This window comes from Leucoraja erinacea, chromosome 10, assembly GCF_028641065.1.
Source record: "Leucoraja erinacea ecotype New England chromosome 10, Leri_hhj_1, whole genome shotgun sequence".
Lineage (NCBI taxonomy): Eukaryota > Metazoa > Chordata > Chondrichthyes > Rajiformes > Rajidae > Leucoraja > Leucoraja erinaceus.
Window position 1 is genome coordinate 25,032,751 of NC_073386.1, and position 20,752 is coordinate 25,053,502.

The 20,752-nt window shown below is 42.2% G+C and overlaps 1 protein-coding gene across 1 annotated transcript; it reads left to right on the top strand.

Moving 5' to 3' along the window:
* The first annotated feature begins 1,877 nt into the window (after positions 1–1,877).
* echdc2 (enoyl CoA hydratase domain containing 2) lies at positions 1,878–18,399 on the top strand. The gene is made up of 10 exons (XM_055641736.1): positions 1,878–2,258; positions 6,289–6,356; positions 7,920–8,007; positions 9,042–9,127; positions 11,480–11,573; positions 14,982–15,038; positions 15,189–15,376; positions 15,708–15,758; positions 18,106–18,153; positions 18,262–18,399. The coding sequence occupies exons 1-10, from the start codon at positions 2,057–2,059 to the stop codon at positions 18,337–18,339; spliced, it is 960 nt and encodes a 319-aa protein (XP_055497711.1). The 5' UTR covers positions 1,878–2,056; the 3' UTR covers positions 18,340–18,399.
* The last annotated feature ends 2,353 nt before the right edge of the window (positions 18,400–20,752 follow it).

The following is a 20,752-nucleotide window of genomic DNA, read 5'->3' on the forward strand; positions in this document are numbered from 1 at the left end:
AGCGGCTGGACTTGTATACACTGGAATTTAGAAGGATGTGAGGGAATCTTATTGAAACATAAAATTATTAAGGGTTTGGACACGCTAGAGGCAGGAAACATGTTCCCAATGTTGGGGGAGTCCAGAACCAGGGGGCACAGTTTAAGAATAAGGTGTAAGCCATTTAGAATGGAGACGAGGAAAAACTTTTTCACACAGAGGATTGTGAATCTGTGTAATTCTCAGCCTCAGATGGCAGTGGAGGCCAATTCTCTGGATGCTTTCAAGAGAAAGTTAGATAGAGCTCTTAAAGATAGCGGAGTCAGGGGATATGGGAAGAAGGCAGGAACAGGGTACTGATTGTGGATGATCAGCCATGATCACAGTGAATGGCTGTGCTAGCTCGAGGGGCCGAATGGCCTACTCCTGCACCTATTGTCTAGATCCCTTTACATTCTAAACTCCAGTGAATATGTGCCTAACCGATCCAATCTCTATCAGAGGGAGTTTCTCTGATAGGATGCCCATTGGTTGGTTAATATTTCTCCTTCCATATGCTGCTTGGGCTGTACAGTGTATATCTTGGATTTTCTTTTTTTATATTTCGCTGTCAGTATCTAAATTCATGCTAAATTACCTCAATTCAAAGATTGTGATAAATTTAATTAAAAGATCAAACATTCTCATTTGAAATACATTTTAAATAGTACATATTCATATGGTTACTGATGTTCCCTGGCTTGTGACAAGCACGATTTGCAAGTGCATAGACCAGTTGGGCCATGCTTCCTCTACTGCCTCATTTCAACGGGCCCTGCAGTGAACCTGTCCATTTTTAATTTGGGTGACTCCCCTCTGAAACCTATCGGTACATTGCCTTTTGATAAACGAAGGTGGTGCGACGAGAAAGATGCCGAATTGTTTGCTTAAAGAGGTGGGTCATTGAGAGACACACAGTCCAATCTGATGGGTGTCGAGGCAGGATTTCCGTTCGCTGCAAGCCTCGAAGTGAAGCGACAATTTGACAAGTTATCTGTTCCCAGGATGAGACATTCCGTACCAGGGCATCGGAAATGTCCTCGTTCTTCAGGGAACGGGGATTCCCCTCCTCCACCATAGATGAGGCTCGCACCAGGGTCTCATCCATACCACGCAACACTGATCTCTCTCCCCATCCCCACTCTCGCAACAAGAGCAGAGTCCCCCTGGTCCTCACCTTTCACCCCACCAGCCGGCAAATACAACACATAATCCTCCGCCATTTCCGCCACCTCCAACGTGACCCCACCACTCGCCACATCTTCCCATCTCCCCCTATGTCTGCCTTCCGCAAAGACCGCTCCCTCCGCAACTTCCTTGTCAATTCTTCCCTTCCCTCCCGTACCACCTCCTCCCCAGGCACTTTCCGTTGCAACCGCAAGAAATGCAACACCTGTCCCTTCACCTCCCCCCTCGACTCCATTCAAGGACCCAAGCAGTCGTTCCAGGTGCGACAAAGGTTCACCTGTATCTCCTCCAACCTCATCTACTGCATCCGCTGCTCTAGATGTCAGCTGATCTACATCGGGGAGACTAAGCGTAGGTTGGGCGATCGTTTCGCCGAATACCTCCGCTCAGTGCGCAATAACCAACCTGACCTCCCGGTGGCTCAGCACTTCAACTCCCCCTCCCATTCCCAATCCGACCTCTCTGTCCTGGGTCTCCTCCATTGCCAGAGTGAGCAACACCGGAAATTGGAGGAACAGCACCTCATATTCCGTCTGGGCAGTTTGCATCCTGATGGCATTAACGTTGAATTCTCCCAATTTTGCTAGCCCTTGCTGTCTCCTCCCCTTCCCTAACCCTCGAGCTGTCTCCTCCCATCCCCCCGCCCTCGGGCTGCTCCTCCTCCCCTTTTCCTTCCTTCTCCCCCACCCCCACCCCCTATCAGTCTGAAGAAGGGTTTCAGCCCGAAACGTCGCCTATTTCCTTCGCTCCGTAGACGCTGTTGCACCCGCTGACTGTCTCCAGCAATTTTGTGTACCGACAATTTGACAAGTTCACTTCCGCAATCCTGCAGAGGAAAACAGAGGAGCAGATGTGGGCAAAGGTGCTGAGGAAGGTGGTTTCTGCGGGCCCTCTGGCCTCTGCAGCCCCGCGCCTCAGAGCAATGCCCGCCCCGGCGGCTGTCAGTGGTTATGCTGGAGCCGGGGCGGCTCTGGGTGGTCACACTCGACATTACTCAGATACTCGTCCGCTCTCCGAGATCCAATTACAACATTTAGAAGGCAGCAACTCGGGTAAGGGAGCCGGAGAGAGACGGTTAACTGGTTTATCTCACATTTCTCTAAATATACATGACTTGTTCTTCCAAAATATACCATTAACCAATGTGAGCAAAGAAATCCCCCTTTCCGGAACCTCCAGTAATTTCGCCATTCGCGAGTTCCCGTATCACACTGGTGAGATGAATTTCAATAAAGCTCAAGGATGAATTGGAATCCTTGTTTCCCGTAACTTCCCAAAGCTTCCGCCCGCCAATGCAAATGTAAAGGCTGTTGGAGCAACTCGTTTGCAAACGGCGCGGTCCCACGAGCAGTAAGAGACAAACAGTGGGGGGGGAAAGGGTAACTTGCGCTTTCATGTCCCGACGGTCTGATTCAGTGAAAGAATCAATCACTGAGCCGACCCGCAGCTGGGCGGGTGGTACAAGGGCATCCAATTCGCTCTCCCTCCCATATAGCTGACCCTGCGCATCTCATCTACAGTTGGATGGATTGCTACCTCTTGTGGAAAAACATGCTTACGCTGTTTTGATGGCTGTCTGCTTATAAATAAGTAAACTAGTTCATAATGTACAGAGAAAGATGGCTACACACACACACTCATGTTGGAGTCTAAAACAGGAATGATTTATTTCCAAGTCAAAGGTCACTGGCAGATTTATTGAGCATGTGCGAGGATGAGTAAAGCTCAAGCTCATATGCATAAATTACAGGGATACTGTCACATCCTTTCCTTTTTTGACATTTTGGGATTACATTTCCGACGATCCCAAAACAAAGTAAACTTAAACACTTTTCATAATATTACACCATAGTAATATGGTTTAACTTAAGCCAGAACAGTTTTTTACTCTGTTATTTCACAATTTCAATCATAGTCACACTTGTAACATTTCAATAACATAAACTAATGTTCACATGCTTTCCTGTGATTGGCCATCCATTTTGGATTACTCTCTTAACTGTTTGTAGTGTTTTGTCTTCCCTGGTATGGGCTTGGATGTGTTTGACCTTGTCCTCTCCCATGCTCAAGGACTCAACTACGTTGACATCAGTGAATCTGGTTGATCCTGTGGTGTCAGGGAGGTATGCTCGGTGCATGTCTTTTCCCTTTACCCACTTGATCTGGATGTCATAGTGTAGCATCCTCATCATCATACCCTGGAGACCTCTTGGTGCTGTATGCAGAGGCTTTTTGACTATGACTTCCAATGGCTTGTGGTCACTCTCAACGATCACTCTGTCCGTAGGTGTACTGATGGAAGTGCTCGAGGGCAAACACCATTGCTAGTGCCTCCTTTTCAATCTGAGCATATCTCTGCTCCCTTGGCATTAATGCTCGACTCACATAGGACAGTGGTTGTCCCTTCTGCATAAGTGTTGCACCTAGACCTGCCTTGCTTGCATCACATTGTATGGTCAGCTGTTCGTCTGGTGTGTAGTATGCCAGGATAGGTGCCGTTGTCAACAGCTCTGTGATCTTTGACATTGCCATGTCATGTTCTGATGACCATTCCCACTCTGCTTTTTTGTGGGTCAATCTCCTCAAAGGCTCGACAACCTTGGCAGGAATCTTGCCAAGTAGTTTACATTGCCTTGTAATCTTTGGATTTCTGTTGGATTGGTAGGGTTGGGTATCTCTAGGAAAGCTTGGATCTTCTTCGGATCCGGTTTCAGGCCACAATCTGTAATTATATATCATAGAAATGTGCTACACGTAGTTTTCACTACCGACTTCTTCCGGTTCAGCTTGATGCCTCTGTCTCTGCATCGCTGAAGAAGATCTTCCAGTCTTGCATCGTGATTTCTTTCTGCATCTTCTCTGGTGTCCCCTACTCTGAATAGGATGATGTCATCAGCAACACATTCCACTTCCTTTTCATACATTTGTTTGAACATTTTCCATTCTTCCACCCTGTTCTCTTTGAGCTTTTGATTGGGTGGTAGGGCCACGTGGCAAGATGGACTGGTCTGCGCCATTTTGAAATATCAGCGTATTCCCTCACTCTTACTAGCTTATTTTATCTTTAAGCAGACCCTCACAGCACGTCGTTTAAACTTCGATTCCCACGGCGCTGATTTACACACAGCGCCTTATCTTTGTGTGTTCACTGACCTGCATTCACTCATGCATGCAGCTAGTCCGGTCGCTGAGTGTTGAAACATTGGTTCCTGAAAGCTTTTGATTAGCATTTTTTCTAATCATCATAGTGTCCATTTGATTCACAAATGTTCACTTTCACCGCTGCCGCCATGTTTTGATATCTGTCTGCTTATAAAATAAGTAAACTAGTACATAATGTACAGAGAAAGATGGCTGCACACACACTCGTGTTGGAGTCTAAAACAGGAATGATTTATTTCAGTCAAAGGTCACTGACTGATTTACTGCTGAGCATGTGCGAAAATGAGCACAGCTCATATGCATAAATTACAGGGATATTGTCACATACGCTATGTTTTTGCGATTTTAATATTGTAATCACCATTTTTACTTAAAAAAAAAGTATATATATATATATATATTAATATATAAAAAATCTCCATCAGAAATGTTTTAAAACGGCCCAAAAACCTTGAAGGTGGTGAATATTTCAAGGTCACAGTGGCCAATTCCCTGCTCGCCTCCTGGAACCTGCTCCACGCCGCAACAGCTGGATGCAAAAGGCCCTCTACGCAGCAAAAGCCAAGTGCAGTTGGATAGGTAAAACAGACCATTTGTCCAGGAAGCAGGCGTGAGCCAACCCAACCAGCTTGCCCTGTGCTCCTGATGTTTCATTATCAGCAAATGTTAGCACGCAGTTTCAGAGGCACAATCGCTGCAATTTTCCACAAAAAGCTGGCAAAACCAGGGCGAGAATAATTGTCGTTGACCATAGTTGATAATGCATGTGATTTGCTTTAATAAATTTTTGATGGACTTGCATATTAACCATGTTAATCTGTGCTTCTCCTAGGAGGGTACGCAGATTTCTTTACATAATTATATTTGGTATCTATCTTTACATAAGTAGGGTTTTTTTTGCTACCATGTTGTGTCTACTCACACACCCATTCATTATATACCAACTGCCAAATGTTTGCCCTTTCATTTATCCTGTAGGTGTCCCTTACATACTATGTCCTTCTCACAACCAGCTTTTCCATCTAAGTTGTAGCCAAAATTGCTGAAGATGCAATGCATTTGTTCTCTTTGCCTAAGTTATTAATGTAAAATATTTATATTAATCTTTGTTAACCAAGCACAGATTTCAGAAGCGGTCCTCTATGGTGGGTCTGTGTTTTTGTGGCCCAGTTTCTACCAGGCCAAGGTTATTGGGGCCAAGATAGTGTGGGCCCTTACTTTTTGGGGGTCACACCATGTCAAGCCTGGGTTCAAGAATGCCAGTGCATCTCATTACATTTTCAAAGAGACCTTTAAAGAGCTGCTATCAGCATAAAAAGAGATGGAGCAGGTCAGGCAGCATTTCTGAAGAAGATGGTAGGTGACATTTCGGGTTGGGACCCTTCTTTAGACCCTCTGGTTCTTTCTTGAACATTAAGGAATTAAGGAGTAACCAGAATATTTGAAATCATTTTTATGGTATGCAGTAATCACTGGCAAGGCAAACATTTATAATTGCTCGAGATGGTGGAGGTGAGCCACCATCTTTAAATATTTCTTCTGGTTAAGATACTTCCACAATGCACTCAGAGGGCAAGTTTTAACATTTGTATCCAGCATCAATGAAGGAACATGTATGTATTTCCAAGTCAGGGTGGTGTGGGACTTGGAAGGGAACCTGCTGATGATGGTATACCCATGCATCTGCTGTCCTCGTCCTCCTTGGTGAACCAGGCTGCAAATTTAGCAGATGATGTTAGATGGGGTAGGAAAGTGGATTTTACACCAAAGGTTGGAACAGTTATTATCTTATTGAAAAGCATGTCAAGTTTGAAGGGCCATATTACTTGCTCTTGCTTCAAAATCTTTCTTATGGTTTTTCAATATTAGCAAAAACTGAATCTTGCAACATCAGAACATTTTCTTTATCATTTGTTTTAGGAATTGCAACAATTTTAATGAACAGACCTCATGCAAGAAATTCCCTCGGAAAAGTATTTGTTATGCAGGTTAGTAAGTGCAGTTTATTACAGTGGAGTCCTCTGCTTTAAAGCAAGTTTCTTTCTATTAGGAATGCTGAAAGTTTGCTCTTTGAATTATTTCTTACAGAAGTAGATGTAGCCAAGTTGCTGGACCCTGCTCCACCATTCACAGAGATGATGTCCGATGTTGTGTTTCAATTGCACTTAAGGGCCAATCCCCATAACTTCTGATTTTCTTTGTGTAAAAGTCTACCAATCTTAGCCTTGAATGCACATCCACAGCCATCTGAGGCAACAGGAGACATGGAAGGATGCATAGAGCACACAGCCCCTTGAGTTTGCTCTGCAATTCAAGACGATTAAATTAATTTCTTGCATGCTCAAGTATATTTTTAAAATCCAGATGTAATATACTCTCTGCTTCCTCATCTATGCTGCCAATAAAATCAAAAGCTCATTCCTTAAGCAGGAAACATCTTATTTCAGCCCTAAAGGGCCTGTCCCACTGTACGAGGTAATTCAAGAGCTCTCCCGAGTTAAAAAAAATTAAACTTGTGGTAAGCACGTAGAATGTACGTAGCTGGTACGTCGGAGCTCGGGACGTCTCTTAGCGGCTCGTAACACTAACGGCAAGGAAATGCGGTAAGCTCGTGAAGACTCGTGAAGATTTTTCAACATGTTGAAAAATGTCCACGCGAGCCCGGAGTACCGACGAGCGGCTATTACCTTAATTCTCCGAGTTCGAATCGGGGAAACTCGGGAGAACTCTTGAATTAGCTCGTACAGTGGGACAGCCCCTTTATCCTGAGTGAATGGCCTGTTCTTTTCACTTTAGCTGAAGGAATCTCCATCTACATTGTCAATTCCTCAGAGTCTGTACTCCCAATGAAAAATCTCTCATTCTTCTCAACTCCCATGTATAACATACAAATTAGGAGCCAGTGCAGAAAGAGAGTTAATGGTACAGGCTTCATCAAAACCAAGGGAAGTTAGCAATCAATGATTGGGAGATAGACACAAAACGCTGGAGTAACTCAGGGGGACAGGCAGCATCTCTGGAGAGAAGGAATGGGTGACATTTCAGGTCGAGACCCTTCTTCAGACTGGTTAGGGATATGGGAAACGAGAGATATAGACGGTGATGTAGAGAGATAAAGAACAATGAATGAAAGATATCCAAAAAGGTAACGACGATAAAGGAAACAGGTCATTGTTAGCTGTTTGTTGGATGAAAATGTGATGCTAGTGTGACTTGGGTGGGGGAGGGATAGAGAGCGAGGGAATGCTGTGGTTACTTGAAGTTGGAGAAATCAATATTCATACGACTGGGCTGTAAGCCCAATGATTAGGGGTCAGTATTGTATGTTAATAAGGTGACACAGTTATAACTGCGACTGCCATATTTTTAATGAATGTGTGCTTTCTATTGTCACTTGCTCATTCAATTTCTTTTTTCAGTCTCATTACCTATCATATCATTAGCTTGGCCCTGACCTTATGACTGTGGTCATAGTTCCATTGTTGTCCACATCAATACGACGTGGTTGAGGAAAGTCATAGAAAAAAGCAGAATTGATTTCTTGTTTTCAGCTTGAAGAAATCATTGAAGATCTGCAAAAAGACAAAAGTGTGCGTGTGGTGTTGTTCAAGAGCCAGATCAAAGGAGTTTTCTGTGCAGGTAAGTTCTAGGATCTGAATAATCAACAACTGTTGTCTAATTGGTCAGAAGAAAATAGTTTCCTATTTCATTGAGGTTAATTGTCATTGTAATTTATTGCAGCGTTTGATAACGCATTTTGTATTTGGAGATCAGCCTACTCTCCCAAGCTTTGTGACAGTTGTAATACTGCAGTGATTTCTTGAGAACCATCCTCCCACGGAGCATTAAAACCTGCAGACTTGCAAACAGTGCAACAGATTGCACTTGATCCATCCCAATATTAGGATCCATCCTAATATTCACTACCACTACCCTGTACCCCAGTCCCACATTGTTATTTCTAAAACCACACTTACTTCTTGCAGTCCACACGAGTTCCAGGTCTCACAACTACAGTTGTGCTGCAAAGAAGAATGATAAGGTCCGGAGCCAGGCCTCAGGCAATGGAATCTGAACTCCAGATCACTGAAAGACAGTTCAAATGATTTCTTTATAATGTTTCATACTTGATATATTAACAAAGTCAGAGACTTTCCAGCCCAATTGTCGTGTTATGAACTTTAGTAAGTTCATTATGAAAGAACTCAAAAGATTAATATTTCAGTATTGAAGGTTGGCTCTGGAATTCTATCTGTGGAATTTTGCGAGTAATTTAGAAGCACTAATGATTTATTGCACTGTATGATTCATTGACAAAATTAAAATGTTCCCTTTTTACATATCCACCTGTATTAAATAGAGGATTTATGGATAAAGCCAAGAATATAGTTTGACATATGAACAATGGCAAATGGAAACCTGCCGTTTTTAAATATTTTAATTTTAAGACGTTTGCTTACACCAGTGTTAATTATTGGGTCCATTACTGATCCCAAATGTGTTAATATTAGGTGATCTTATTGTTCAACACAGAGAAGTGTTTATTTACTGCTGACCAGTGCTTATAAGCATTCTGTTGATTCTAATCATTAAGCAATGTAATGTACATTTATATCATTAAAGAAGTTGTTTTAGAGATTATTGTTTTTCGCTTACTCGGATTTATTTTCTAGGTGCTGATTTGAAAGAACGAGCAGAAATGACTAATACTGAAGTTGGCCACTTTGTTCACAAGCTGCGAAGTTTAATGAGCAATATTGGAAAGTACAAAGAAATTAATCGAACTGTTTTGCTGTGGTGATATTTTCAATCAATTTTTGTTTTAAATGTAGTGGACTTTGAGTTTTTGAGCATATACCCTTTGTGCAGGATTTTCTAGCCTTCTCTGAAGAATGCCACTGTTCTAATTATACATTTGGCCATAAACTAACTATTTCTACCTCTTTTTGATGACTACTCATGTATTGAGAGATTTGGAGAAGAGTCTTAATGTTGCACCAAATGGTTATAATCACGACAACAACGTGCTTGGCTACTGTAGATAATACTTTTGTTTAACTCTTCTCATACTACTTGGTTCTTCTTTTCATCACTGCGAACCGTTTTTGGCATATTATTTGGCAGATGAAGTAAATGTCCAATATTACAAGCTTTACATTCTAAAGATTCGGAATTACGTAAATTTACCTTTACTGTCAAGCTCCACCTAGGCAATAGACAATAGGTGCAGGAGTAGGCCATTCAGCCCTTCGAGCCAGCACCGCCATACAATGTGATCATGGCTGATCATCCCCAATCAGTGCCCCGTTCCTGCCTTCTCCCCATATCCCCTGACTCCATTATTTTTAAGAGCTCTCTCTTGAAAGCATCCAGAGAACCTGCCTCCACCGCCCTCTGAGGCAGAGAATTCCACACTCACCACTCTGTGAGAAAAAGTGTTTCCTCGTCTCCGTTCTAAATGGCTTACTCCTTATTCTTAAACTGTGGCTCTTGGACTCCCCCAACATCGGGAACATGTTTCCTGCTGTACCTGCATGCTTACTTTCATAGAATGATGTACAAGGACCCCCAGATCCCGTTGTACTTCCCCTTTTCCCAACTTGACGCCATTTAGATAGTAATCTGCCTTCCTGTTTTTGCTACCAAAGTGCATAACCGCACATTTATCCGCATTAAACATCATCTGCCATGCATCTGCCCACTCCCCCAACCTGTCCAAGTCACCCTGCATTCTCATAGCATCCTCCTCACAGTTCACACTGCCACCCAGCTTTGTGTCATCTGCAAATTTGCTAATGTTACTTTGAAACCCTTCATCCAAATCATTGATGTATATTATAAATAGCTGCGGTCCAAGCACCGAGCCTTGCGGTACCCCACTAGTCACTGCCTGCCATTCTGAAAGGGACCTGTTAATCCCTACTCTTTGTTTCCTGTCTGCCAACCACTTCTCTATCCATGTCAGCACTCTACCCCCAATACCATGTGCCCTCATTTTGCCCACTAATCTCCTATGTGGGACCTTATCAAATACTTTCTGAAAGTCCAGGTACACTATATCCACTGGCTCTCCCATATCCATTTTCCTAGTTACATCTTCAAATAATTCCAGAAGATTAGTCAAGCATGATTTTCCCTTCGTAACTCGGACTGATTCTGTTACTGCTATCCAATTATGCCTCTATTTCATCTTTTATAATTCAGCATCTTCCCCACCACTGATGTCAGGCTAACTGGTCTATAATTCCCTGCTTTCTCTCCTGCCTTTCTTAAAAAGGTTATCTCAGATCACGTCATCGGGTGGCGCCGAGATGGCAGCCTCGCCAGCAGCCTGTCTTATTTCGACTTTTTTGTTATATTTAGTGTGTCTAAAATGTATGATTTAATGTTTCTCAGTATGTTTTTGTGGGGGGTGAGGGGGGGGGGGGGGGGGGGGGGGATAGGGGGAAACCGTTTTCAGTCACTAACCTCGCCAGAGATGTGATGTTTCTCCGTGTCATGTCTCCATCCCCTCCCCACGGCCTAACAACTGGATTGGTGCGGCCTTTCCTGGAAACCAGCCTGGCGCTTCAAGCCGCAAGCACGGCGCATACTTTAACATCCCGGAGCTGGCAATCCTTGCCAAGGATCGCTGTGGAAGTGCTCCGACTTTGGGCCTGTGGACTTTAACGCGGTGAAGCCGTGGTCTCCGGTACGAAAAGGCCGACTCGGGAGCTCCATGCTGGAGTGTTTCCGTTCTGTCCCGACACTGGAGTCTCCATCATCTCGACGCGTGGGCTTTAACATCGGGCCGTCGGCAGAGGCAGTACTGAGAGTTCAAGGTCCCGACCACCACGGGTGAACAAAGGAGGAAGATGACTGAACTTTATTGTCTTCCATCACAGTGAGGAATGTTGATTCCACTGTGGTGGATGTTAAAATTATTATTGTGTACTGCGTTCTTTTTTTTACTTATATGGCTGTATGGTAACTCAAATATCACTGTACCTTAATTGGTGCATGTGACAATAAATGTGAACTTGAACTTAGCTTTTGAAATCATTTTTTAATCATGCACAGATCCAGTTTTAACTTTTTAAATATGTTAACGTGGTATGTGTTTTATTTTACAGCATCCCTGCCCATGCCCACCATTGCTGCAATAGATGGCTTTGCACTTGGTGGTGGTCTGGAGCTGGCATTGGCCTGTGATCTTCGTGTGGCAGGTATTGTCAAACACTATTGTTACACCAAATACAACATCACACCATCTAAACTGTGAAAATTGTCACAATTAGAAATATGGCATTCAGAATAAAGATTACTTTACAATAGTTGCATTTTGATTACAGGATTGGCAGGTTTGAGCCTTCAGTACTGTAAACTATCTAAGTTTTTATTAATTGTTGAACAAATCTTTTGCATGAATATCTTCAATCTCGCAACTTTTCAATTCAATTGAGAAATAGGCAAAGGCTGAAAATGGACATCCTGTACAGTGTTCCTTTGCATAATTTACGCAACATTGCCCTATACGTTCTCATCCAAATCATTAATATAAATGACATCAGAGGACACATCACCAGTTCCTGCGGCACATCCTTGGTCACCGGTCTCCAATCTGAAAAACAACCCTCCACTAACACCCTGTGCCTCCAACCACTCCAAACCAATTTTGTATCCAGTAAGTGAAGAAAGATCCAGTTTCCAAGATCATCTTATAGTGGCACGTGAAAAATTATTTAAAAATCCAGAAGATCAAACTGAGGATGTCATCTGCTCGAATTAAGAGAGCATATTGATGAATAATATTTTGTGAATTTTCTGTGATTGGACCATGGGATTGACTGGTGACAGACAAGAAATTCCGAAGACTACAAACAAATTAGACAATGGTGAAATTTGAACATTTCTTGGATAGAATAACCAAGATGCAGCATATTCACAATTCCATTGGCATGTTTCAGTGGATGGAACCCATTTTATGACTGAAGAAAATAGTGATGAGGATCAACAGTCAAAACTACCACTGATCATTGCTCAAAAAACATTGCTTTTTATTAACGACTGCTTGTCTTACACTATTCCCATCTCGTTACTGTCATAGAGACAAACGCATAGAAACAGTCCTTCGGCCCAAACTTGCCCACGTCGCCCAACATGCCCCATCTACATTAGTCCCACCTGTCTGTGTTTGGCCTATATCCCTCCAAACCTATCCTATCCATGTTCAGTGCATTCAGAAATTATTCAGACCCCTTCACTTTTTCCACATTTTGTTACGTTACAGCCTTATTCTAAAATGGATTACATTTTTTTTTTTTATCATCAATCTACACACAATACCCCATAATAAAAATGTGAAACCAGGTGTTTAGAAAATTTTGCAAAGTAATTAAAAAGAAATAACTGAAATATCACGTTTTCAGACCCTTTACAGTACTTTGTTGAAGCACCTTTGGCAGCGATTACAGCCTCAAGTCTTCTTGGGTATGACGCTACAAGCTTGGCACACCTGTATTTGGATAATTTCTCCCATCTTTGCAGATCCTCTCAAGCTCTGTCAGGTTGGATGGGGAGCGGTGATGCACAGCTATTTTCAGGTCCTTCCAGAAATTTTTGATCGGGTTCAAGTCCGGATCTGGCTGGTCCAATCAAGGACATTCACAGACTTGTCACAACGCCACTCCTGCATTGTCTTGGCTGTGTGCTTAGGATTGTTGTCCTGTTGGAAGGTGAACCTCTGCCCCAGTCTGAGGTCCAGAATGTTCTGGAGCAGGTTTTCATCAAGGATCTCTCTCTACTTTGCTCCGTTCATCTTTCCCTCAATCCTGACTAGTCTCCCAGTTCCTGCTGCTGAAAAACATCCCCACAGCATGATGCTGCCACCACCATGCTTCACTGTAAGTATGGTATTGTCCAGGTGATGAGCAGTGCCTGGTTTTCTCCAGACGTGACGCTTGGCATTCAGGCCAAAGAGTACAATCTTGTTTTCATCAGACTAGAGAATCTTCGTTCTCATGGTCTCGGAGTCCGTTAGGTGCCTTTTGGCAAACTCCAAGCGGGCTGTCATGTGCCTTTTACTGAGGAGTGGCTTCCGTCTGACCACTCTACCATAAAGGCCAGATTAGTGGAGTGCTGTAGATAAAGTTGTCCTTCTGGAAGGTTCTTCCATGTCCACAGAGGAACTCTGGAGCTCGGTCAGAGTGACCATCAGGTTCTTGGTCACCTCCCTGACCAAGGCCCTTCTCCGCCGATTGCTCAGTTTGGCTGGGCGGCCAGCTCTATGGCGAGTCCTGGTGGTTCCAAAGTTAATCAATGGAAACAGGATGAATCGCTCAATTTTGAGTGTCATAGCAAAGGGTCTGAATACTTATGTAAATGTAATATATCAGTTATTTATTTTTAATATTTTTTTTAATGTTGTGATAATACCTGCCTCAACTATCTCCTCCAGCAGCTCGTTCCATGTACCTACCACCCTTTGTGTAAAATAAGTTGCCCCTTGGGTTCTTATTAAATCTTTGCCCCCTCATCCTAACCCTATGTCCCACTGTGTTCTCATTCTATGCCCCTCACAAATATTTTGCTCTCTACCTATCATTGCTGTTTTACCTTCTGTTTTGGCTTTTATTTGTTGTTTTCTGGCTGTTTCTATCGCATTTTTTCCCATAACTGTGCTATCTCATTTTCTCTGTCCCCTCTTCTCTTTCTTTCTCGGTGCCATTGTGTACAAATACATAGAGCACTCTACCTTTCTGATTCCGATGTTAATACTCCATTGTTGCAGATATGAATCTATCGGTCATCTTCTACAAAAATATGTTAGGTCAAACAATAGACAATAGGTGCAGGAGTAGGCCATTCGGCCCTTCGAGTCAGCACCGCCATTCAATGTGATCATGGCTGATCATCCCCAATCAGTATCCCGTTCCTGTCTTTTCCCCATATCCCCTGACTCCATTATTTTTAAGAGCCCTATCTAGCTCTCTCTTGAAAGCATCCAGAGAACCTGCCTCCACCACCCTCCGAGGCAGAGAATTCCACAGACTCACCACACTCTGTGAGGAAAAAGTGTTTCCTTGTCTCCGTTCTAAATGGCTTACTCCTTATTCTTAAACTGTGGCCCCTGGTTCTGGACTCCCCCAACATCTGGAACATGTTTCCTGCCTCTAGAGTGTCCAAACCCTTAACAATCTTATATGTTTCAATAAGATTCCCGCTCATCCTTCTAAACTCCAGAGTGTACAAGCCCAGCTGCTCCATTCTCTCAGCATATGGCAGTCCCACCATCCCGGGAATTAACCTTGTAAACCTACGCTGCACTCCCTCAATAGCAAGAATGTCCTTCCTTAAATTAGGGAATCAAAGCTGCACACAATACTCCAGGTGTGGTCTCACTAGGGCTCTGTACAACTGCAGAAGGACCTCTTTGCTCCTATCTTCGATTCCTTTTGTTATAAAGGCCAACATGCCATTCGCTTTCTTCACTGCCTGCTGTACCTGCATGCTTACTTTCACAGACTGATGAACAAGGACCCCCAGATCCCTTTTCCCAATGACGCCATTTACATAGTACTCTGCAAACAGCCCAACTCCTTTAATATATGTACCTCTTGTTTTCTTAACTTTAGCATCTTCAGCCAAAATGGGTCTTATTGAAGTTACCAGAGGCCTCCTCCCTGGAGCTGGTAAGCTATTTTCTTTACGATATGAAATGGTAAAAAACTGCAACTATAAACATTAACAAATGAAATTTGAATGTAACATTACTAATCTATTATAATTAATCAGTTTTTCACTTTCATCTTCCCCCTACCCCCGCTCCTCTCCTCTCCCAGGTGGTAGCCAGCGGCTGCCTCGTGTTGTGGGAATTAACAAGGCGAAGGAACTTATTTTCACTGGTCGACAGGTTGATGGCAAGCAAGCAGTGTCCATTGGTCTCGTGAATGACACTGTGACTCAAAATGACGTGGGAGATGCAGCTTATCAAAAGGCTCTCGATCTTGCCAAAGAGATACTTCCACAGGTTTGTATTAAACAGATTGCATTAAAATAAATCAGTGATGCTGCAGTTGCTATTTTTTGTTTAATAACTTGTGACTAAATGGTGGACAAACAAACAATGTATTGTGAGCTGCTGTCATCTTCCCCCCAAAAACCATGAGCATTTCACAGCTACTTAGCTTAAGCTAATAGTTGATATATGTATTACCCACATTAGTATAGAATTATGCTAATTTTTGGTGGGAGGTGTTCGTGTTAAATTGTAAGGAAAGAGTCCAATTTCTGTCTATTGTATTTCTGTCCATCTGAATATTGCATTTGAATTGGAAATATAATTGTAATCTTATTTGAAGGGTCCAGTGGCTGTCAGGATGGCAAAGCAAGCAATGAACAGAGGCATTGAGGTAATGTTTTTCTGGACGTGGTAAGGTCAATAAGAATCAAAAAGGTGGCACGGTGGCGCAGCGGTAGAGTTGCCACCTTACAGCGGGTATACCAGGTTCGATCCCAACTATGGGTGCTGTCGGTACGGAGTTTGTATGTTCTCCCCGTGACTGCATGGGTTTTCTCCAAGATCTTCGGTTTCCTCCCTCACTCCAAAGATATGCAGGTATGTAGGTTAATTGGCTTGGTATATGTATAAATTGTCCCTAGTGTGTGTAGCATAGTGTTAATGTGCGGGGATCGCTGGTCGGTGCGGACTTAGTGGGCCGAAGAGCCTGTTTCCACGCTGTATCTTTAAACTAAAAAAACTAAACTAAACCTCCACGATAGTCAAAATTCTTGCAAATCCATTTTACTGCCTGAAACTAGGTAAATAACCTTGGGTGGCATTCACTCAAGTGCCAGCCATTGTAATCCAGCAGACCTCCAAAATAAATGTTAACAACATCTCTGCCACTTAGAATTTATCTAAAAGAGACTTGGTGTAGCCCCGACAATCCTGATTGTTTTAGCAAAACAAGGGTTTTACAACTGGTTTCAATGTGCCTTAAATTTTCTTTAAAAAAAGTCAGCACCTTGCCATGGCATCAGGAACCAGTCTTTGATCCAGATTCTTTTTAACGTTATTGAAATGTATTGACCTGTATAACCCACACTGCTAAATCATCTTCTGATGAGGTTCAAGTGGGCTGTTGATATGACAAACTTCTCCATGCTTTGAGCAAGTCACTTAAGCTGTAAAAAAAGGATAACTTTACATTTACCCCCAATATGTGACAGTTTCCACGAAAGCATATTATTGAAACACAGTCTAGCTATATGCCATAACTGCCATTTAATCAACAGTACAAGTCCACCTATTTCAGACTTTCAGGTCTTGCCTGGGTGGATTTGTTTGAATTAAAAAGAGTACATTCCTATGTTAGGTAGTGTGGCAAAGGATACAGAAGACTCTTAAGTGCTTGAATTGATCTCCAAAAGCATCTTCTCCCACAAATAAGCTGCTTTGAGCAAATGTGGGCTCTTTTTGAGGCAGCGAGTATAGATTATTATTTTGGAAAAGTTGATCATGTAATACAGACCAACTATTTTAACAAATGAATTAACATAGTATGGGTGTTACAAAAATAATACATAATTAACCATTGAATTTGTTGTTGTGGCAGTGGCTGAGGGGTTGGTGAACATGGGCACTGCAAAATAACTGCTCATTGTCCTGTGCTCTAGAATATTTTTATCATTACCTGATCAGGCAGTCTTTGTTCAAAAGCTTTTCTAAACCACAACAGCTTGGTGGCATTATTTCAGCACTGCACAAAGAGTCAGCTGCCTCTAAAATCTAGTTCCCAAGTGGTGCTTCAACCAACAATAACTTTGACTGAATCTGCTACTAAACACACAATGGAGTATTTTAGTCCCAAAACCTTAGTTGTTTCTCTTTCCATAGATGCAGCCAATCTGCTGCTTTCACAGCATGTTCTGTTTTTATTCAATACAAATGAATCAATTGACCTTCGTTCTTTTATATTTATTTTACTTCAGCCATGATTGAAGATTGTCCAATTGTATATTCCTGATATTTCCTTTCATTGCAAAACTGCGGGTAGTGATTCTTCATCTGTGAGCCTCCATTAGGGGAAAGGGTTGTTTAGTTAAAGTAGACAAACAAACCAAGTAGGATTGTGTTCAAGAAGGAACTGCAGATGCTGGAAGATCGAAGGTACACAAAAATGCTGGGGAAACTCAGCGGGTGCAGCAGCATCTATGGAGCAAAGGAAATAGGCGACGTTTCGGGCCGAAACCCTTCTTCAGACTGAACATTGTGTTCCTGTTCAGTTACTGAACACTCAGTGTGAATTCTAGTCCATGTTTCCTACCCCCTCCCTTCTGGAATGAAAGTTAAATTGGAGCACTTTACTGTTGTCCGAGTAAATGTCACCCTCTGCAGAGCATTGTTGCCAGATTAAAGCTGTAGCGGTCCTGACATTAAATACAGGCATGTTCAATGTATTGTTCTCACTCTTGACTTTTATTTCTTACTTTAATCACCTTCTAGTTTGTTTTGACAGAAGGATTAAAGACATTCATAATAAATTAATGGATTTTCCATATCTAAATTATTACATTTTAAAATCCCATAATAAATCAATGACTAAAATACAAATGTTGAATTAAATCCCCAACAGTACCTATTATTCAGAAAATAATATTCCTAGCAATGGTTTAATACAGAATCTGAAAATTCAGTTTATTTCATAATTACCAGAACATTTTTTTCTAACCCTAAGTATTTTTAATTCTCTGTAGGTAGATGTTACATCTGGAATGGCAATTGAGGAAATGTGTTATGCTCAGGTATGAAGTGCTTTTATTTTACTTTGAAACCTTGTGCTACTTCAGTTGAGAATAATTCAATTTTCAAAAGTCAAAGGATTTTGACATTTGTACCTTTTTCTAACACAGGTCATACCCACAAAAGATCGATTGGAAGGGATGGCAGCATTCAAAGAAAAACGATTACCACACTTTACTGGAAAATGAAATAAAATGCATCTTTGATCTGCAGTATAAACTAAATAAACTAAATACATTCACAGTTAAGTACTTAACTTGAAAATTATGTTTCCTGATATGGCACTTTTACAGAACACGGTAAATTTTCAGTGATTCTACACTATGTGTACATGGTGTCATTTGGCTGGGTCGGAAATGTAGTACAGATTGAAACACTCTATAGCATATTTTGAAACTGTGGTGCAGATCCGTACAAATTAACTAATTCTAAGATCTAAAATTAGCTAACTACTAATCTGCAGCTAATTAACAGCCCAGTGCAACATATGCAATATTAGCCTACACTAATCTCAGCCGACACCATTTCCAATTTATTGAAATGTTCGGCTTATGGGACCGTTCTCAAACCCTTACACAACCCAGGGAGTGTCTTTAAAGAACGGTTTTGCTCAGAGGAGGATCTTCAGGGAACAGTTTTTGCGGTTTGGCAGCAATCAGATCCCAAGAGTGCCAGGAGTTTCAAACTAGTAACAAATGTTATTGACAGTTTAATAGGAGCCCTTATAATGGGACCTCCGTGTCGTTCATTTTCCATGTATATTGCTGTTTTCAAATCATTTTTTAAAAATTGCATATCTGACAGGATTTTGCTAAATAATTGACGTCTTTTGTTTCAATAAAGTTAATCAAATGGAATGGGGTTGTCAATCTGATACTGAATTTGAAATATTAAAGGTACAGTAGGGGCACCTTACATCTGTTTTGCATGCATAAAATCCATAAACCAACCACATTATATGTTAGGTATCAGCTTTGTTTATTTACTGCTAAAGACTAGTTAGCTCTGATGGTTAGTGTATGCTGCTGGTTAGCCCTGATACAATGGCTTTGATTAAATAAATAAGTTTTAGGAAATGTCATGCAGAGGTTTGGGGAGGAGAATTTTAAACAAAATAATACAGTGATTTCAGGCCATCAATGACAGATTGCAAATGTTGTAATTGGTCAGCAAGCACAATTTAACAATAGGGTATAGGAAGTAGAGAATTGAACGAGTTCATCCAAGTTGGAAGACAAGACGAGAGGTGCCAATGGCAGAGGTGTAATGTGATTGTCCTTTTTGACAGCTAGATTGCCACAGAAAAAGCTACCATGGAAGACGGCAGTAGTACCAAAGGCTTGGAGTTATGTTAGCTGAAGACAGTTATGTTAGCTGAAGTTGTATTTACCAATCTTCAACTGGAAGAAATTACTGCAGCTTCACAATTGAAATTCTGACAGGATGAATCACCTTGTGTACTGATTGTTTATTGCGCCTATTAGAATATCAAGTCAAGAGTGTTTTATTGTCATATGTCCCAGATAGAGCAATGAAATTCTTCCTTGCTACAGCACAACAGAATATGTAAACATAGTACTGTAAACAATATGATAAACGAGAGAAATAAAAGTTAAGTGTTTATATATACACATGCTCACAAGTACACACACACACATATATATATATAACCGTATAACTGCAGTTGGGGGCATCATATATATATACACTAAACCAAGTGGGACCCGTTGGGGAACACAATATTCCACCACTCACCCATAGCCCCCAACTGCGCAGGTGCGGCTGATGAGATCCCCGTTGTGGCGTGAGTTACGTCAACTCTCCTCCAACAGCGCCTCGCCATCTCTTCCTACCCCTATCCTCCTCCATTCCCCCTCATCCCTCTTTTTTCCCCTTCCCTCCCTACTCTCCCACACCTTTCCCCAACCCTATCACTCCCTCCCTCCATACACCCTCTCCCCTCCCTACCCTCTCCCACTCTTCACCTCCCCTTTATCCATACTCCCCCACTCTCCCTCCTCAACCCCCCCGCCCTCCTCTCCCTCTATCCCCCCCACTCACCTCCCCACCTTTTTGAGGCAGCAACTTCGATAAATCCCTTCGACAGTGGGGAGGCAAGAGCCGGTGATGGACTGGGCAGTGCTCACTACTTTTGCAGTCTTTTCTGCTCCTGGACGTTCAAGTTGCCGAATCAGGCCACGATGCAACTAGTCAATATGCTCTACTGTACACCTGTAGAAGTTCAAGAGAATCCTCTTTGACATACCGAATCTCCTTAATCTTCTCAGGAAGTAGAGGCGCTGATGTGCTTTATTTATAATTGCATCAGTGAGTTGGGCCGAGGAAAGTTCTTCGGAAATATGCACATCCAGGAATTTGAAGTTTTTGACTCTATCATAGTCCCGTTGATATAAACAGGATGTGGGTCCTCTTCCTTCCTCTTCCAAAGTCCACAATCAGTTCAGTGATTTTACTGATATTGAGAGACAGGTTGTTGTGCTGGCACCATTTGGTCAATCAATTGATCTCACTTCTGTACTATGACTCATCACTGTCTGTAATTTGTTGAACAATGGTGGTGTCATTGGTGAACCTGAAGAA